The 13,696-nt window shown below is 42.1% G+C and overlaps 3 protein-coding genes across 3 annotated transcripts; all 3 read right to left on the bottom strand.

Annotated features, from left to right (window-relative positions):
* Positions 1-2,145: 2,145 nt before the first annotated feature.
* Positions 2,146-4,260, bottom strand: LOC109905676 (claudin-3). The gene has a single exon (XM_020503196.2). It carries the CDS (start codon positions 4,042-4,044, stop codon positions 3,394-3,396), a length of 651 nt encoding a protein of 216 aa, XP_020358785.1. The 5' UTR covers positions 4,045-4,260; the 3' UTR covers positions 2,146-3,393.
* A 1,016-nt stretch (positions 4,261-5,276) lies between these two features.
* Positions 5,277-7,069, bottom strand: LOC109905677 (claudin-3). The gene has a single exon (XM_020503198.2). It carries the CDS (start codon positions 6,398-6,400, stop codon positions 5,741-5,743), a length of 660 nt encoding a protein of 219 aa, XP_020358787.1. The 5' UTR covers positions 6,401-7,069; the 3' UTR covers positions 5,277-5,740.
* A 1,372-nt stretch (positions 7,070-8,441) lies between these two features.
* Positions 8,442-10,066, bottom strand: LOC109906076 (claudin-4). The gene has a single exon (XM_020503736.2). The coding sequence runs from the start codon at positions 9,577-9,579 to the stop codon at positions 8,905-8,907; it is 675 nt and encodes a 224-aa protein (XP_020359325.1). The 5' UTR covers positions 9,580-10,066; the 3' UTR covers positions 8,442-8,904.
* Positions 10,067-13,696: the final 3,630 nt, after the last annotated feature.

Here is a 13,696-nt window from a genome sequence, read left to right on the forward strand (position 1 = left end):
AACTTTCAAGTCTGTGTTCAGCAGACCCTGGTGCCAGGGACTCTTTGGTATTGTTTCATCTGCTGTTGGCCCTTTAAGACAGTTTGTAAACCACCCCAAAAGAGATCTATGAAAATATATATTTTTAACTATAATGATTAGCTGTGTGTGGACGGACCTAGGTACAGATGTTATTCTCACCTGCTTCATTATACTATTATCTGTTAACTTTGTTTTCAGTTTATTTAAGAAGATAAAGGAAGACAGAACAACACATTTAGAAATGGTTGGAGGTAGCTTCCACAGATCAGTCCTTTGTTAGCTGCTCTGCTCATTACACTAAATATGTAGTTTCTAAGGTTTGTTCCTACAGAGTAGACAGGACAGGACACACAAAGGGGCTGTGTTGTTCCTTTCATGGTGGATGAATAAAGGAAGGCCTTTTCCCTCGGGACTCCAGGTGCCTAGCAACTTCTCTGTCTGTTCAGTCCCTTCATGTAGCTCAGTATCGGTCATGTGATCAGTCAGGGTTTCGCTGTCCAGAGCCAGCAGAGTAGAGCTGAGAGAGAGAGAGACATCTGAACTGCATATGTAACACAGCAGGTACCACTAAATGTGATCAGTCTAATAATAGTCTCTCACTGTTTCTGAACTCCAGTTTTATGACTCATGTCAGAGAGAGAATGCTTTGTTTACTCTGTAAACTTGACTTTCCTTAGTCCTTTCAATTTAACATTTTGCAATGACTGCTGTATAACCCCCTAAACCAAATATACTTTATGAGGCATAGAGATCTCCAGCCCACCATGGTAATACTGCTGAAATAACCCTGAGGTGGGATCAATGATTAACACCCTTCAAACACCCTATACTGCCCCAGTCTTGTATAGGAAAAGCCATCTGAACTGCATATGTAGCAGGTACCACTTAACGTGATCAGTTTAATAATAGTCTCTCACCAGCTCTACATCTTTTGAAACTGAAGCTTTTGGACATCACACTTCCAGGATTTCCAAACATCAGAAACAACAGAAAGAGATCCCATTATCCTAACTTTCATTTAGTAGGACCATCAGTCAGCCAACAAAAACAACACAAATTAGCAAATTACAAATACATTGGTTTTGTTTTTCAACTGTATCAAATTACATTACTTTGAAATCATCATGATTGGAGTTCATACAGTCTTGTTACAGAAGTTGAATGGTTGTTGCCTTATGTTGCAATGTCAAAAGGTTGCATTTGACTCAGTTGAAAAGTCATTTGAATAATCAACCGGAAAATGTAGGGACACCATGCTTCAATAACTATAGAGCTGCTTATTCTATTCATATGCATATCTTAGCTTTTTAATGTACATTTTATCCCCCTTTTCCGAGGAAATAACAATGGGCTATAGCCAAACTGAAACTGTACAGTAGTTAATATCACTGGATCCAGTCATGGTGATTAGATAGATATTTTGTTTGAAGTGACATTGATATGTGGAGGAAGAGACAACAGTTGGCTGGTAAGGTGCTGGTAAGGTGAGACTCCAGTCTCCAGGGACTTTTCTCTCCCATATTTACTATGAGAGCTCAATTAATATTTCAGCATTTGTAAGGTGCTACAGGATGTGTTTTAAACATGAGACTGGACGTCTTAAAGTCACAGCCAGCATGCAGGAAACAGACTTCAAATTGGTTTTTAGAAAGAATTAGACATTTGGTTCCTGTGTATTTCTTGGATTCATCTACGTCCTTAATTGAAGATGATATATGCTTTAGGCCTGCTGCTACTGATTCTAATTCTACCTTTTTATAATTTCCTTCAGTCTTCTTTTCCTACTCTGCTGACATAACATTTGCCACCTGCACCTGTGAGGTGATCTCTTGTTGGTAATTGTTTATTGCTGTTGTGGTAAAGTTACTGATTGGTGGCGGTAACATGGCCTCTTGTATTGCATTTGAGGCTACCTTTACACTGGCACATGTACTGATCCTTATCCCAGCATCCATCAACTTCTCATTGGATTAAAAAAAACATTACAAAATTGCTGAAGTACAACAAATATATTGTTGGTAGTGTATGAACCTCTGTGTGCAGATGGTAACTAAATAAAACAAGAGGAAAATATATACATTATTGATTATTGCTTTCGGAATGAAACCAATAGAGATGCAAACCTTCATAAAATAACTGTCTTTATTAAAAAGCAGGTGATGTGCAGTTAACACTGCAGTACTAACACACACTGTAGCACTGTTCTGGCTGGACACAGGTGCACAATGCCCCCATTTCTCCTCATTGCCCCAAAACACTGAGGCCTTCAGTTCGTCTGCTCCCAACCTGTTCTCCCTTCCCTCTGTGCACCACTATCCACACTGTGTTGAATTCATCTGTCATCTATCTGGAGTGTAGGTGACAGCATTCAGTACAGTTACAGTACTCTGTATGTTAGTAGTATTTCGTATCTTATTAGGATCCCCATTAGCTGCTGTCAAGGCAGTCGTTACACTTCCTGGCATCCAAACAGATGATTACATCACACAATCACACCCTTAACACTGATGATAGAACATCACCATCAAACAAATGCATCTCTTTCACAAAGTCTTTTACAAAACAAAATGCAAAAATATTCCAACACAAAATTCAAAGCCTATATAAAAAATAAACACAGTTCCTTAAAAAAGTATTTGTGAACATACTGATTTTGTTCAATCTACTGTATTCTTGCAGTGAATTTTTTTGTTTGTTCCACCTCTGTCTTTTTATTAAGGTATCAGTCAAATTTAGTATTTTTAACAGCCTTCCTTAGTTTCTGAAACCCAAGCAATGTGTCATTTATATGAGGCAATAACATAGAGAAATGTCAATGAGAAGATAATGATTCAATATTCTACATTCTATATCATTTGATGTAGCTACGGAAATAATGAAATGTTAGTGATTTAAATAATGAATGGACTCAATGACTAACATCTTAGACAGGAATAATCATAAAAGTACAAACGTTATGTCATTAATTCAATTAGGCTTGTGAATGTTTTTAAATGAGCTTGATATATTTTCAATGGATATGCATAGCTCACTAATAATCCAACCCTTAAAACCTTGTAATTAAATTAAGAAATGTAGAGACTACTGATCTTATTTTTTAATTTCCTTTGTTCTCACTAAACCCAAATGGAAAGCATTTGATCCTTCTTTCTTACACAATCCGGCCCTGGAACTTCTATGCTTTTCCTTCAGAGTAGATGTTACAGAGACAAGTACTGTACACACGTAGACAAATCCAACAAAACAAAGCAAAAACCAACACATCCCTTCATTGCGGAGTCTCCTTGGGATTCATGAAGCCCCATTAGAAACACGTGTAGAATAACGTTTTTGGTTGCTACATAAATAGTCCTTGTCCCATCCATCGTCCCATCACACATAGTCTTTTCTCTCGAACCCGGGCCCACCTGGGGTAGAGCGTGAGACAGAGTATGCCATCCGTGAGGGGTTGTACCTCTTCTCCCGAGGGGGACAGGAACAGCAGAGGAGGCTTCCCCCGAGGATCATGAGGGCTGAAGCCCCCCAGCCAATGTAGAGCGCTGCCCCTAACTCCCTGCGCTGAGCATCAGTCAGCAGCGGGTTGTAGAAGTCCCGGATGATAGTGTTGGCTGACCAGGACACTGGTATCAGCTGCATGACTCCCGACACGATGAAGAACACCCCAGAGATGATCATGACTTTAGCTTTGGATGCCTCGTCCTCGATACAGTTGGTGCACTTGGCCCCGGCGATGGCGATGAGCACGGCCAGGATGGCCAGGAGGATGGAGATGACCGTGAGAGCCCTGGCGGCCTGGAGGTCCTGGGAGAGAGCCAGCATGGAGTCATAGACCTTACACTGCATCTGGCCTGTGCTCTGGACAACACAGGTCATCCACAGGCCCTCCCAGATGATCTGAGCCGTGACGATGTTGCTGCCGATGAAGGCTGTTACACGCCACATGGGCAGGGTGCAGGACACGATGGCAATGATCCATCCTAATACGCATAGAGCGATCCCCACTAACTCCAACCCTGCAGACATGGTGGTAGTTCTGTTGTTGCTGGAGCTCCTTCTGTGTTCCTTTCAGTGCGCCGTGTTCCGTCACACCTGAGATACCTGAGAGGATCTGACAGAGGATCTGTGAGAAAGAAAGAGACCAGCCAGAGTCAGAGACACTAACACCAATTGACTTAATTTAGCCCCTAGCACCTGTGAGTTTGTGATGTGTGATGTTCTGGTGCAGCCGGGAAGACAAGTATCCTTTATATCCCAGATCAGCTGAGGGGAGGAGCCCTGGAAGGTCCAAAAAAATGCTTCTCTGTGACATCACAGGGTAGGATTAAAAGTTGTAAAAAAAAAATGGTGGTTTTCAAAACCTGCAAGGAGTTACTAGCCAGAGGGAGGGTATTATCTTGCTCTTCACGTCACCACGAATCTCATAGTGTTTGAAAATCACTCTTTTTAAAATGTTTTAGCTTTTGACATCGGTTAGAACTTTTTACCTTTATATATATATTTATATATATATATTTTAAACCTAAATTAAAAATGAGGTTGAAAAGTGGGGGAATTTCCCTTTACTCATTAATAGATTAGCCCTAATCTTGTCTCCTCAGAGCAATCATTCTCTCACAGCATTAGCTGAAGCAGCTTGTAAAATAAGAATGCCTGATCTCAATTCATCGGCAACAAGCTGTCTTGTTCACTCTATTTGACGTGGTCTAACAGTCATGTCTGTCTGTCACTGACTCCAGTGCCCTTGAATTCCTAACAACCGGGAGGGTCTCCCCTAGTTATGCCCCAGAAACTGGAATAATAGACTTTCATGACCCGGTGTTGATAACTCTCTCCGATCCCCATCTTGCTATGAAACAGACCCATTGTTTTGGGGGCCATTTTGGAATGGCTGAAAGTGGGGGGCTGACAAAGCAAGCTCCTTGTTATCTAAGCCCAACAGATATGGTAGTCAGACAGGTAGCTAGCAGCTATGAAAGAGAATCCAACTCAACACATCATTACCATGGATACCCAAGGATCAGTGAAGGAAAATGCCTGTTATTTCCTGATCTGGGTAGAATGAATGACACAGAGGCAGTTCTCTGATATAAGCTGAGAGATTCAAACATACTTTTCTTATAAACTGTATAGCGAGTAGCACAGGACCTAGTGGCACTTCCCATGTAGCAAATAACTTAATAATGTTAATGAAATGTACTGTATAAAGTAACATATAGCAACAAGTTATATTTGACTGTCATTGTATTAAAAAATATAAGTTTTATGAAACAGTTTTTATTGTGAAATTGACATCGAACATCAAAATAGTTGATATTTTCACTTAACAAAAGCTGTTAAACGGTCAGTGTTTGGCATATTGTTATCCAACATACACACAACATAAGCTGTTATTCATTCAGTCTATAGAATATAAAATGTAACAATGCAGATGGTTTCAATTCAACTCCTTTCAAATAGTAAGATTACAATAAAATATTTACAACGCCTTTGTATATTTTAAACAGGCATACAGTACGAAATAAAAGTACACCAAGTCCAGTTTGTTGTGTTCCCCTTCAACAGAGCACCATCAAAAATGATCCAGTAAAAAGCAGTATTTTATTGTATTGGTAGAAATCACCACCATTTTATCTGTTCTGGAATTCAAGGTTGGTATCAAAGGTCCTTCATCCGCTGAGCAGAAAACAGAAAGCAGCTGCTGCCAGATATCCAGGTCAGTTCAAACATAGTCTCTTTTGTCATAGCCGCTAGGGGCCACAGACCTGGTCAGGGAGTACACCATCCGCGAGGGTGGCCCTGCATACCTCTTCTCAGGTTGTGGGGGGCAACTACAGCACAGGATGCACCCCCCAATGAGGAGAAAAGCGGCTGCAGCCCAGCCCAGGTAGAGAGCCCCTCCAATCTCCCTCTTGTGAGCCTCAGGAGTGATGGGACTATAGAACTCCATGATGATGCTGTTGGCTGACCAGGACACCGGGATCAGCTGCGTCAACGATGCTACGATGAAGGCTACCCCCGCTGCGATCATCACCCGGGCCTTGGCCGTCTCGTCCTTCACACAGTTGGTACACTTAGCCCCCACCACAGCCACCAGCACCCCCATGATTCCCACAACTATGGAGATGACTGTGAGGGCTCGGGCTGCCTGCAGGTCAGAGCTGAGGGCCAGCATGGAGTCATATACCTTACACTGCATCTGGCCCGTGCTTTGGACCACACAGGTCATCCAGATACCCTCCCAGATGGTCTGAGCCGTGATGATGTTGACCCCAATGAAAGCGGACACCCTCCACATGGGCAGGGCGCAGGACACGATGCTCAATATCCAACCCAGGACAGCCAGGATCATCCCCAGGATCTCTAGTCCCAACACAGCCATTTTCTTGTTTTACCTTCCTCTGTAAGCAAGTCTACAGGTGTCTTCACTCTCTTCACTTCACTGTCTCAACTTCACGCACAGAACGGTTTCACTGTCTGGGTTCTGCTCTGGAATTCTCACCACCTGTATACTCCCAGTTATCTTTATAGCACTCCACCAACAGAAGGTAGAGTCTCATGGCGATTGGCCAAGGAGGTTTTCAAATGTTTGTTCTTTTCTTTCTTCTCAACGACCCCCAGAACAAGCTTTGGCATGAGAACGGCTTGGCTGCACAGATTAATGATTGAAAGGTTGGGCCATGATTGATCCCCAACTGTTTGGGCTGAGGGGAAGGTAAATAAATGGCCAAAGCGAAATAGTTAAAGAATAACGAACAGGTTAAGAATGGACAAGGTAATAATTACAAGTGGAGGAATTGGGAATAACATAAACTCACGTGTTCGTTCAACAGATGTCTACCATTGTACAATTATGTTCAGTTCAAGATACATATTTAGCTCTCTATGGAGTGTTTACCTCAGTGTATTACTGCTAACCCTTAGAGAGAGCTGCCTAGGAGAATCTGTGTTGGCCTACTGTGTACAAGCACTATTGGCTAGTTTCCAACCCAAATACCCTAATGAAGGCATAAGCTAAATTGCATTGGGTTTAATAATAAATATATTTTTAAACAAACTTCCATTGTTGCTGAATATCTTTTCATCTGGTTTCCAACCCCAGCAGTAGGGCTCTTTCTTGGATCACTTTCTTTCAAAATGACATGACCTGGGTCAGGAGCCAATGACTGCTCTCTCTGGTACCTGATAACATTCTTTTGGGAGATGACGTTGCACAATGAATAAATGCAAAGCTGCATTTGATCATTGTTTTCCACTGCCATGATTCAGACAACAGACAAGCCTGAATTTCATAGTAAATTGTATCTTCTTTCAGACTGCCATTGAAGATTTCTGACAAAATGTGAGACTCCGTTATCTTTTGTCTTTGTTTGGCTAACAGATTTAGAGATCACAGTTAGACAAGTTTCTATTTGGCTGTCAGTCCAGTGGACAAACATCTCCCAGTGAGTGAGTGGGATAGTGGTCATTGTGACTTGGGAGTTGATGTGATGAGTGGGTCAGTGTTATCAGACAGTGTCCTTGCCAAAGGGTTTCACCTTTATTTGAACTGTCTCAACTGTCTGCAGCACAGGAAGTCCCACACACAGACACTGGACTCTGCATGGTTATAGATGGGTACTTACACTCCACAGGTGAACAGACTGAGTAACACAATAGAGCTATTGGAGGCTATGCTTGTTTGTACGATGCTCAAACATCCCTAGGCAGTACTTTAAGTCTATGCTATAAGACTGTCTTAAAAGTGTTTTCCCCTTATCTTATTCTTAGACTCTAATGTAAATAAAGCCATTGTCCTATTTTTCATCAATAGGAGCATTGTGAAAGAAGCTAGTTCACCTTATGATCACAGTGTGGTTTACCTACCTCCCCTCCCTATGAAAATGGCTGCTTTTTGTCAGGCTCAGTTTCACTCTCCCAAATGGAACAGGGGGCACAATGGAAGGCAGCAGAAGGCACCCTTCAGAAACAAAAATGACATTGTTGCTGCTCACATTAGCATTGAAATCAAAAACCGTATTTGTGCGCGGTAGACGGGCTGAGTTGTCTAGATTTCAGGTGATATGGACCTGCAGGCATTCCTTCCCTATATTTTGGTATATTTCTTCAGATCCTGTGTCTTCAATGGGATGTCCTGTCTCAGTGTTCCGTTGGTAGCCTGACCTTATTAAGCCAGTTTCATCCTTAAGCATAGGCACGGTTACCCCTCCGCACATTCATAGCATTCCTGTGGTTATATCATCTGCGATAAGACCTTACTTTCAGAAGGGAATGTCCCTGCTATAAGCCAATTTAACATAAAAGGAGTTGCTTGTCAGTATGATGTATACTATTGTATACACACATTAGCTGGCACAGTGCATGATGTACTCACATTATGATATCATACTGCTGGATAATAATGCAAAATGCTGCAATTTTCCCGGTAAAGAGTGAACTTATCTTTATTTTTGTATTATCATTGTCAGTCGTGCTAGAAGATTCTGAGTAGACGCAACTTACTTAGGGTTAAATGGGAAAGTTATTTTAATTATTTTAAACAACATTAACATTTTCATGATCTAAATCTTCATCATTGAGTAACATTCATTTGGAATTTAGTACACATTTTTGAACAGGTAAAACATGAATAAGATATTTCTCTCATTTATTTGACTCTATAAATGCATGTCTCTAGCTTTACAGAAATTATATATGTAAAACACAATCTAGCATTAATCGGCAATCATTTATACTTAATATCTGAATCAAATATCCCACATGGCTGCATTTGTTCTGCACTACCCCTATAGTGTGCAATCAGGAAAGGGGGGTCGCTAACACTAGTTATCCCATCAGTCCCATCAGTCTCAAGGGGCTGTCTCTATACTTTGAACATACACTCTCTCACACATAGTCCCTCCTCATATATCCATTGACAGACATGGGAGACTTGACCGCAGAGTAGTTCACCACCTTGTGGTGCCCAGACCCAGACCCGTTCCCACCCTGGGGTGCTTTCGGGGGGCAGGAGCAACAGAGTAGAGCTCCCCCTAGGAGAAGCAGACAGGAGGCAGTCCATCCAAAATACAGTGAGTTCCCAAACTCCCTCTTCCCCGTTTCCTCCAGCATCGGGTCGTAGAAATCCAAGACGATGGTGTTAGCCGTCCACGATACGGCCGTCAGCAGCAACAGCCCCGCCATGATGAAGGTCACCCCGGCTCCCAGCAACATGCGAGGCTTGCTGCCTGTGTCCGAGCTGCAGTTGGTGCACTTGGCCCCGGCTACAGACAGGCCGATGCCCATGATGCACAGCACCATAGAGACGATGACCAGGGCTCGGGCCGCCTGTAGGTCCACAGGGAGTCCAAGCATGGAGTCGTGGACCTTGCAGTGCATCTGGCCCGTGCTCTGGACAGAACAGTTCATCCACAGGCCCTCCCAGATCACTTGAGATATGACAATGTTCTGGCCAATGTAGGCGGCTACTCTCCACATTGGCAGGCCACAGGCTACCATGACCCCTAGCCAGCCTGACACACAAAGGATCATACCCAGGATCTCCAGGCCGGCCGAGGCCATCTCTGGAACTAGTCTCTCCCTGTCCCTGGGTGCTCTGGTCCTGGTCTGTGGCTGTCGTCTTTCTCTGTTCTTGGTGATGTGATCTTGGGCTGTGGTCTGTCCCTTGTGCAGAGCTGTTGTAGTCTCCCCTTGTCCCCTGGCACTGGGCTGTTGTCTGTCTCTGTTCCTGTGTCCTCTGGGCTGGGGTTGGGCTGCAGTAGTCACTCCCTATCCCTGGGTCTCTCAGGTTTGGTCTGGATAGAAGGCGCTCTGTGTCTCAGAGCACAGCCCTCTAAAGATGATATCAGATCTCCTTGGCTCAGAACGCCCTGGATAAGACTTTAGTCAGTTAGGGAGAAAGGGGGAAAGAGAAGGAGAGTAGGATAAACATATTCTACCGTTCTTTATACTGCTAAGAAGATTGTAAAGTGGAGTCAGTTTACATTCAAATAACACCAAATATTTTAGGGTAACAATTGATATTTTCGCTTCACAGCTAAATCGGGTAGTTCCAGTAACTGAATCACTGTCTCTGCATATGAGGTCAAGACACACAATGCCAGGCTTTGTTCAGTCAGTTAGACAGATACATTATACCTCTTGGGAGAAACCGCTCTGCTCAGAACAGGCCTGGCACTGAACATGTGTCTTACTCTGCCTGTTTTGTTCAATTAAGTTCTATAAGTCTTATACCATGAAAAAAACATGTGAACTGAACAGGAAAAACTCTAGCCCTATCAACGTTTTACCTTGTTTGTTAGCGTATTCACTCAAGTTGTAATGGATGTTATCTGGACGTAAAGGGTGGCTATCAGACAAACAACTGTCCTGTCCTGGTAGAGTTGTTAGGGTTGGCTTGCGAGCTCTATGTGATTTATAGTCCATTATAGGCACTTGTCTCACTAACAGGGGTCATCACTGGAGTCATAGGTCAAAACAGGGGTCACTGCTGTCTCATACCTCCCACCAGATAGTTAAAACAACACCTAACAACACATGCCGTCTCACTTGGCTGATCTCCACTACAGGTTGTTGGAAGGCCAAAAATGTATTATCACTGAATCATCACTGAAAGTCCCTGAATGACCAAATACCTTATGAAATATCTTTATTTCTTTTTGAGATGCAGAATCTCCTTATCAGATCAGAACAGGGATATTGCAGCCAGAGTTGTTTATGAGTGTGTATAATGGTTGTGCAGCCAGAGGGAGCCATGTCTGTCTGTCTGTCTGTCTGTCTGCCTGTCTGTCTGTCTGTCTGGGGAAATGGTCCAATGAGGATCTGGTTTACACCTGATCTCAGGTTGACCCTATTGCTGTTTTGCCTACAGCAAGTTGTATAAAGCTCATTAAATGTGGTGTTAAATGCAAACTACAAAAATACTTAAAAAGTGTCAACTAAACATTCAACGATCTTAGTGGTTACTTCCTAATACGAAGGGGAACTGAGGAGTAAAAAGACAAAAATTATCTCTGTTTACAGAAGATGTCCATTTTTTTCATCTAGAAATAAAATGAAGTTACTTCAGAGATGTGTGAGGACAAGCATCATCGATAACACAAGCCTCATCATGAAAACAGAAGCTACGATTCAGTTCCACATAATTATATTGTATATGTTGGCTCCCGTTACTGTAGTTACTGTAATATTCCCAACCAAAATATTTATGAGCAGCTTTGTGACTCAAAATGAATCAGAAATGCATAGTTCAGTTTCCGCAAAAGACTAATTTGCCTAACAGTTGGTAGCAGCGCTGTACTAGTCTATGATAACTTTGGGGAGACTGGCTATAATCCTAGACTCATATCACAATACAAACACACGTGTCCAGGAACACCTAGAGAAGGCTACCCACAGACAGAATACCGGATAAGGATAAGGTTTGAATCACAACAGGGGAGCTAATTGGTAGCTTGGTACGTCATCCTACATTTAATTCTAACAGACTGCAACTCAAGGAGACACCATGTGGTGGAGAAGGGTAACTGCTGACTGAAGGACTGTACTCTAGGATGCAATATATTTTCTTACAAACACATTAATATCTGTGGAAATTAAATGTTTACTATTGGTATAATTTAGAGTGTCATCAGGTTTGAAGCAGGTATTTGGTAAGAGTTCTCTCTGGAAAGGGAACAAGCACAAACACTCCCCGGTTGTTCACCTGCGGTTGGAAAGGGAGCAGGTTAGACCAGTTTCCAGGGTTACAGGTGCCTGGCTAGCTTGTCACTACCTCCTGTCATGTATATATACATGGCATGAGGTAGGTACAACCCTTTTTGGTAACAGGTAGAACTATTTTGGGTTCCATGTAGAACCCTCTGTGGAAAGGGTTTTACATGGAACCCAGAAGGGTTTTACCTATAACCAAAAAGGGTTCTTCAAAGGGTTTTCCTATGTGGACAGCCGAAGAAACATTTCAGGTCCTACATAGCACCTTTTTTTCTAAGAGTGTAGGGAGAGAGAGAGAGAGAGAGAGAGAGAGAGAGAGCAAGAGAGAGAGAGAGAGAGAGTACCTTGTTGATAGATTCTCTACTCTTTTTCTTCTAGTATCTGAAATAATTAAACAGAATATAGATGAAAAACTTTTAGTAACCAAAAGTAGACAGAGAGATAACTTTTGGAGAAATGTTTTCCTCTGACATTCCTGTACTGTAGTACATTCAGAGTTAATGCTAGGTTCCAGCAAATGAATAACAGAAAATCCCTGGAGGTAGAATTGCTTTATCTCCCTGTCACTTTTTGTCACTCACTATTGCACTCACTATGTTGTTTAGTTTACATGTCATGATGCATGTGATGCTCTGTCAATCCAGAACCACATGAGTCATTGAATTTCCTGTGCTTCTAATGGTTGCTAGTTAACGTGAGATCTTTGTCGCATGCTTGGATAACCCACTGAAACTGTGACTCCGTCCCCTTCATCATGATCCCTGGGCACAGAATAATTACATCACAGATCACACACAACAACCTCCCCCTGACTCCTGCCCAACCACCCACACAGATACACACATGGATATCCTTATTTGTAGGAGAAAACCACACATCCTTATTTTCATCAACCATTATACTAAAACCAAATACAAATTCTCCCGTAATAGCATCACGGGAGTGCAACATGCCTTCTAGCCTTTCGTTAGGCCGTCATTGTAAATAAGAATTTGTTCTTAACTGACTCGCCTAGTTAAATAAAGGTTAAATAAAATTCAATAAATAAATAGTTCACACCCGCAACAATAACAATGTCTGAAAATACCACTACCTCTACATAAGCTAATTCACACTTCTAAGAATGATCAAATGTGTGGTTGGGTTATACCACCTAGTATTATATAAAAAAGCTATGACTATTCAACCCCAGAAGTTATAGTTCAATTAGCACTACACATAGGCTGTGTTTATACTTTCTGTGGTGTGAAAAGCACTAAAGGTACAGTTTAGACCAGGGCTGTTCAATTCCTGTTCTGCAGGGCCTAAATAGTTCTGTTTTTTGTTTCTGCTAGTTAATTACACTCACCTGGTGTCCCAGGTCTGAATGAGTCGATTAATTGAAGGAGAGGATACAAACCAGAAGTGTTTCAGCCTTCCAGGGCTGGGACACCAGGTGAGTTGATCAACGTGATCAACATTACACCATAGAACCAGATGTATGCTGTTTGACCAAAAAACTAGAAACAATCTAACAACATGTTACCACGTTACTAGAGTAATTACAGTGTTACTACAGCTGTATAAGAGAACACTGGACGAGAAGAAGTAATGAAAAGTGTTACCAAAATAAGAAAAACAGTTATGTTGCAAGAAGGTTCTGCTTTCTAGGTGTCTATGTTGTTTACGGCATTCCTCTCTAGGTGTCTATGTTGTTTATGGCATTCCTCTCTAGGTGTCTATGTTGTTTACGGCATTCCTTTCTAGGTGTCTATGTTGTTTACGGCATTCCTCTCTAGGTGTCTATGTTGTTTACGGCATTCCTTTCTAGGTGTCTATGTTGTTTACGGCATTCCTTTCTAGGTGTCTATGTTGTTTACGGCATTCCTTTCTAGGTATCTATGTTGTTTACGGCATTCCTTTCTAGGTATCTATGTTGTTTACGGCATTCCTCTCTAGGTGTCTATGTTGTTTACGGCATTCCTTT

The sequence above is a fragment of the Oncorhynchus kisutch genome, linkage group LG15 (genome assembly GCF_002021735.2).
Source record: "Oncorhynchus kisutch isolate 150728-3 linkage group LG15, Okis_V2, whole genome shotgun sequence".
NCBI lineage: Eukaryota > Metazoa > Chordata > Actinopteri > Salmoniformes > Salmonidae > Oncorhynchus > Oncorhynchus kisutch.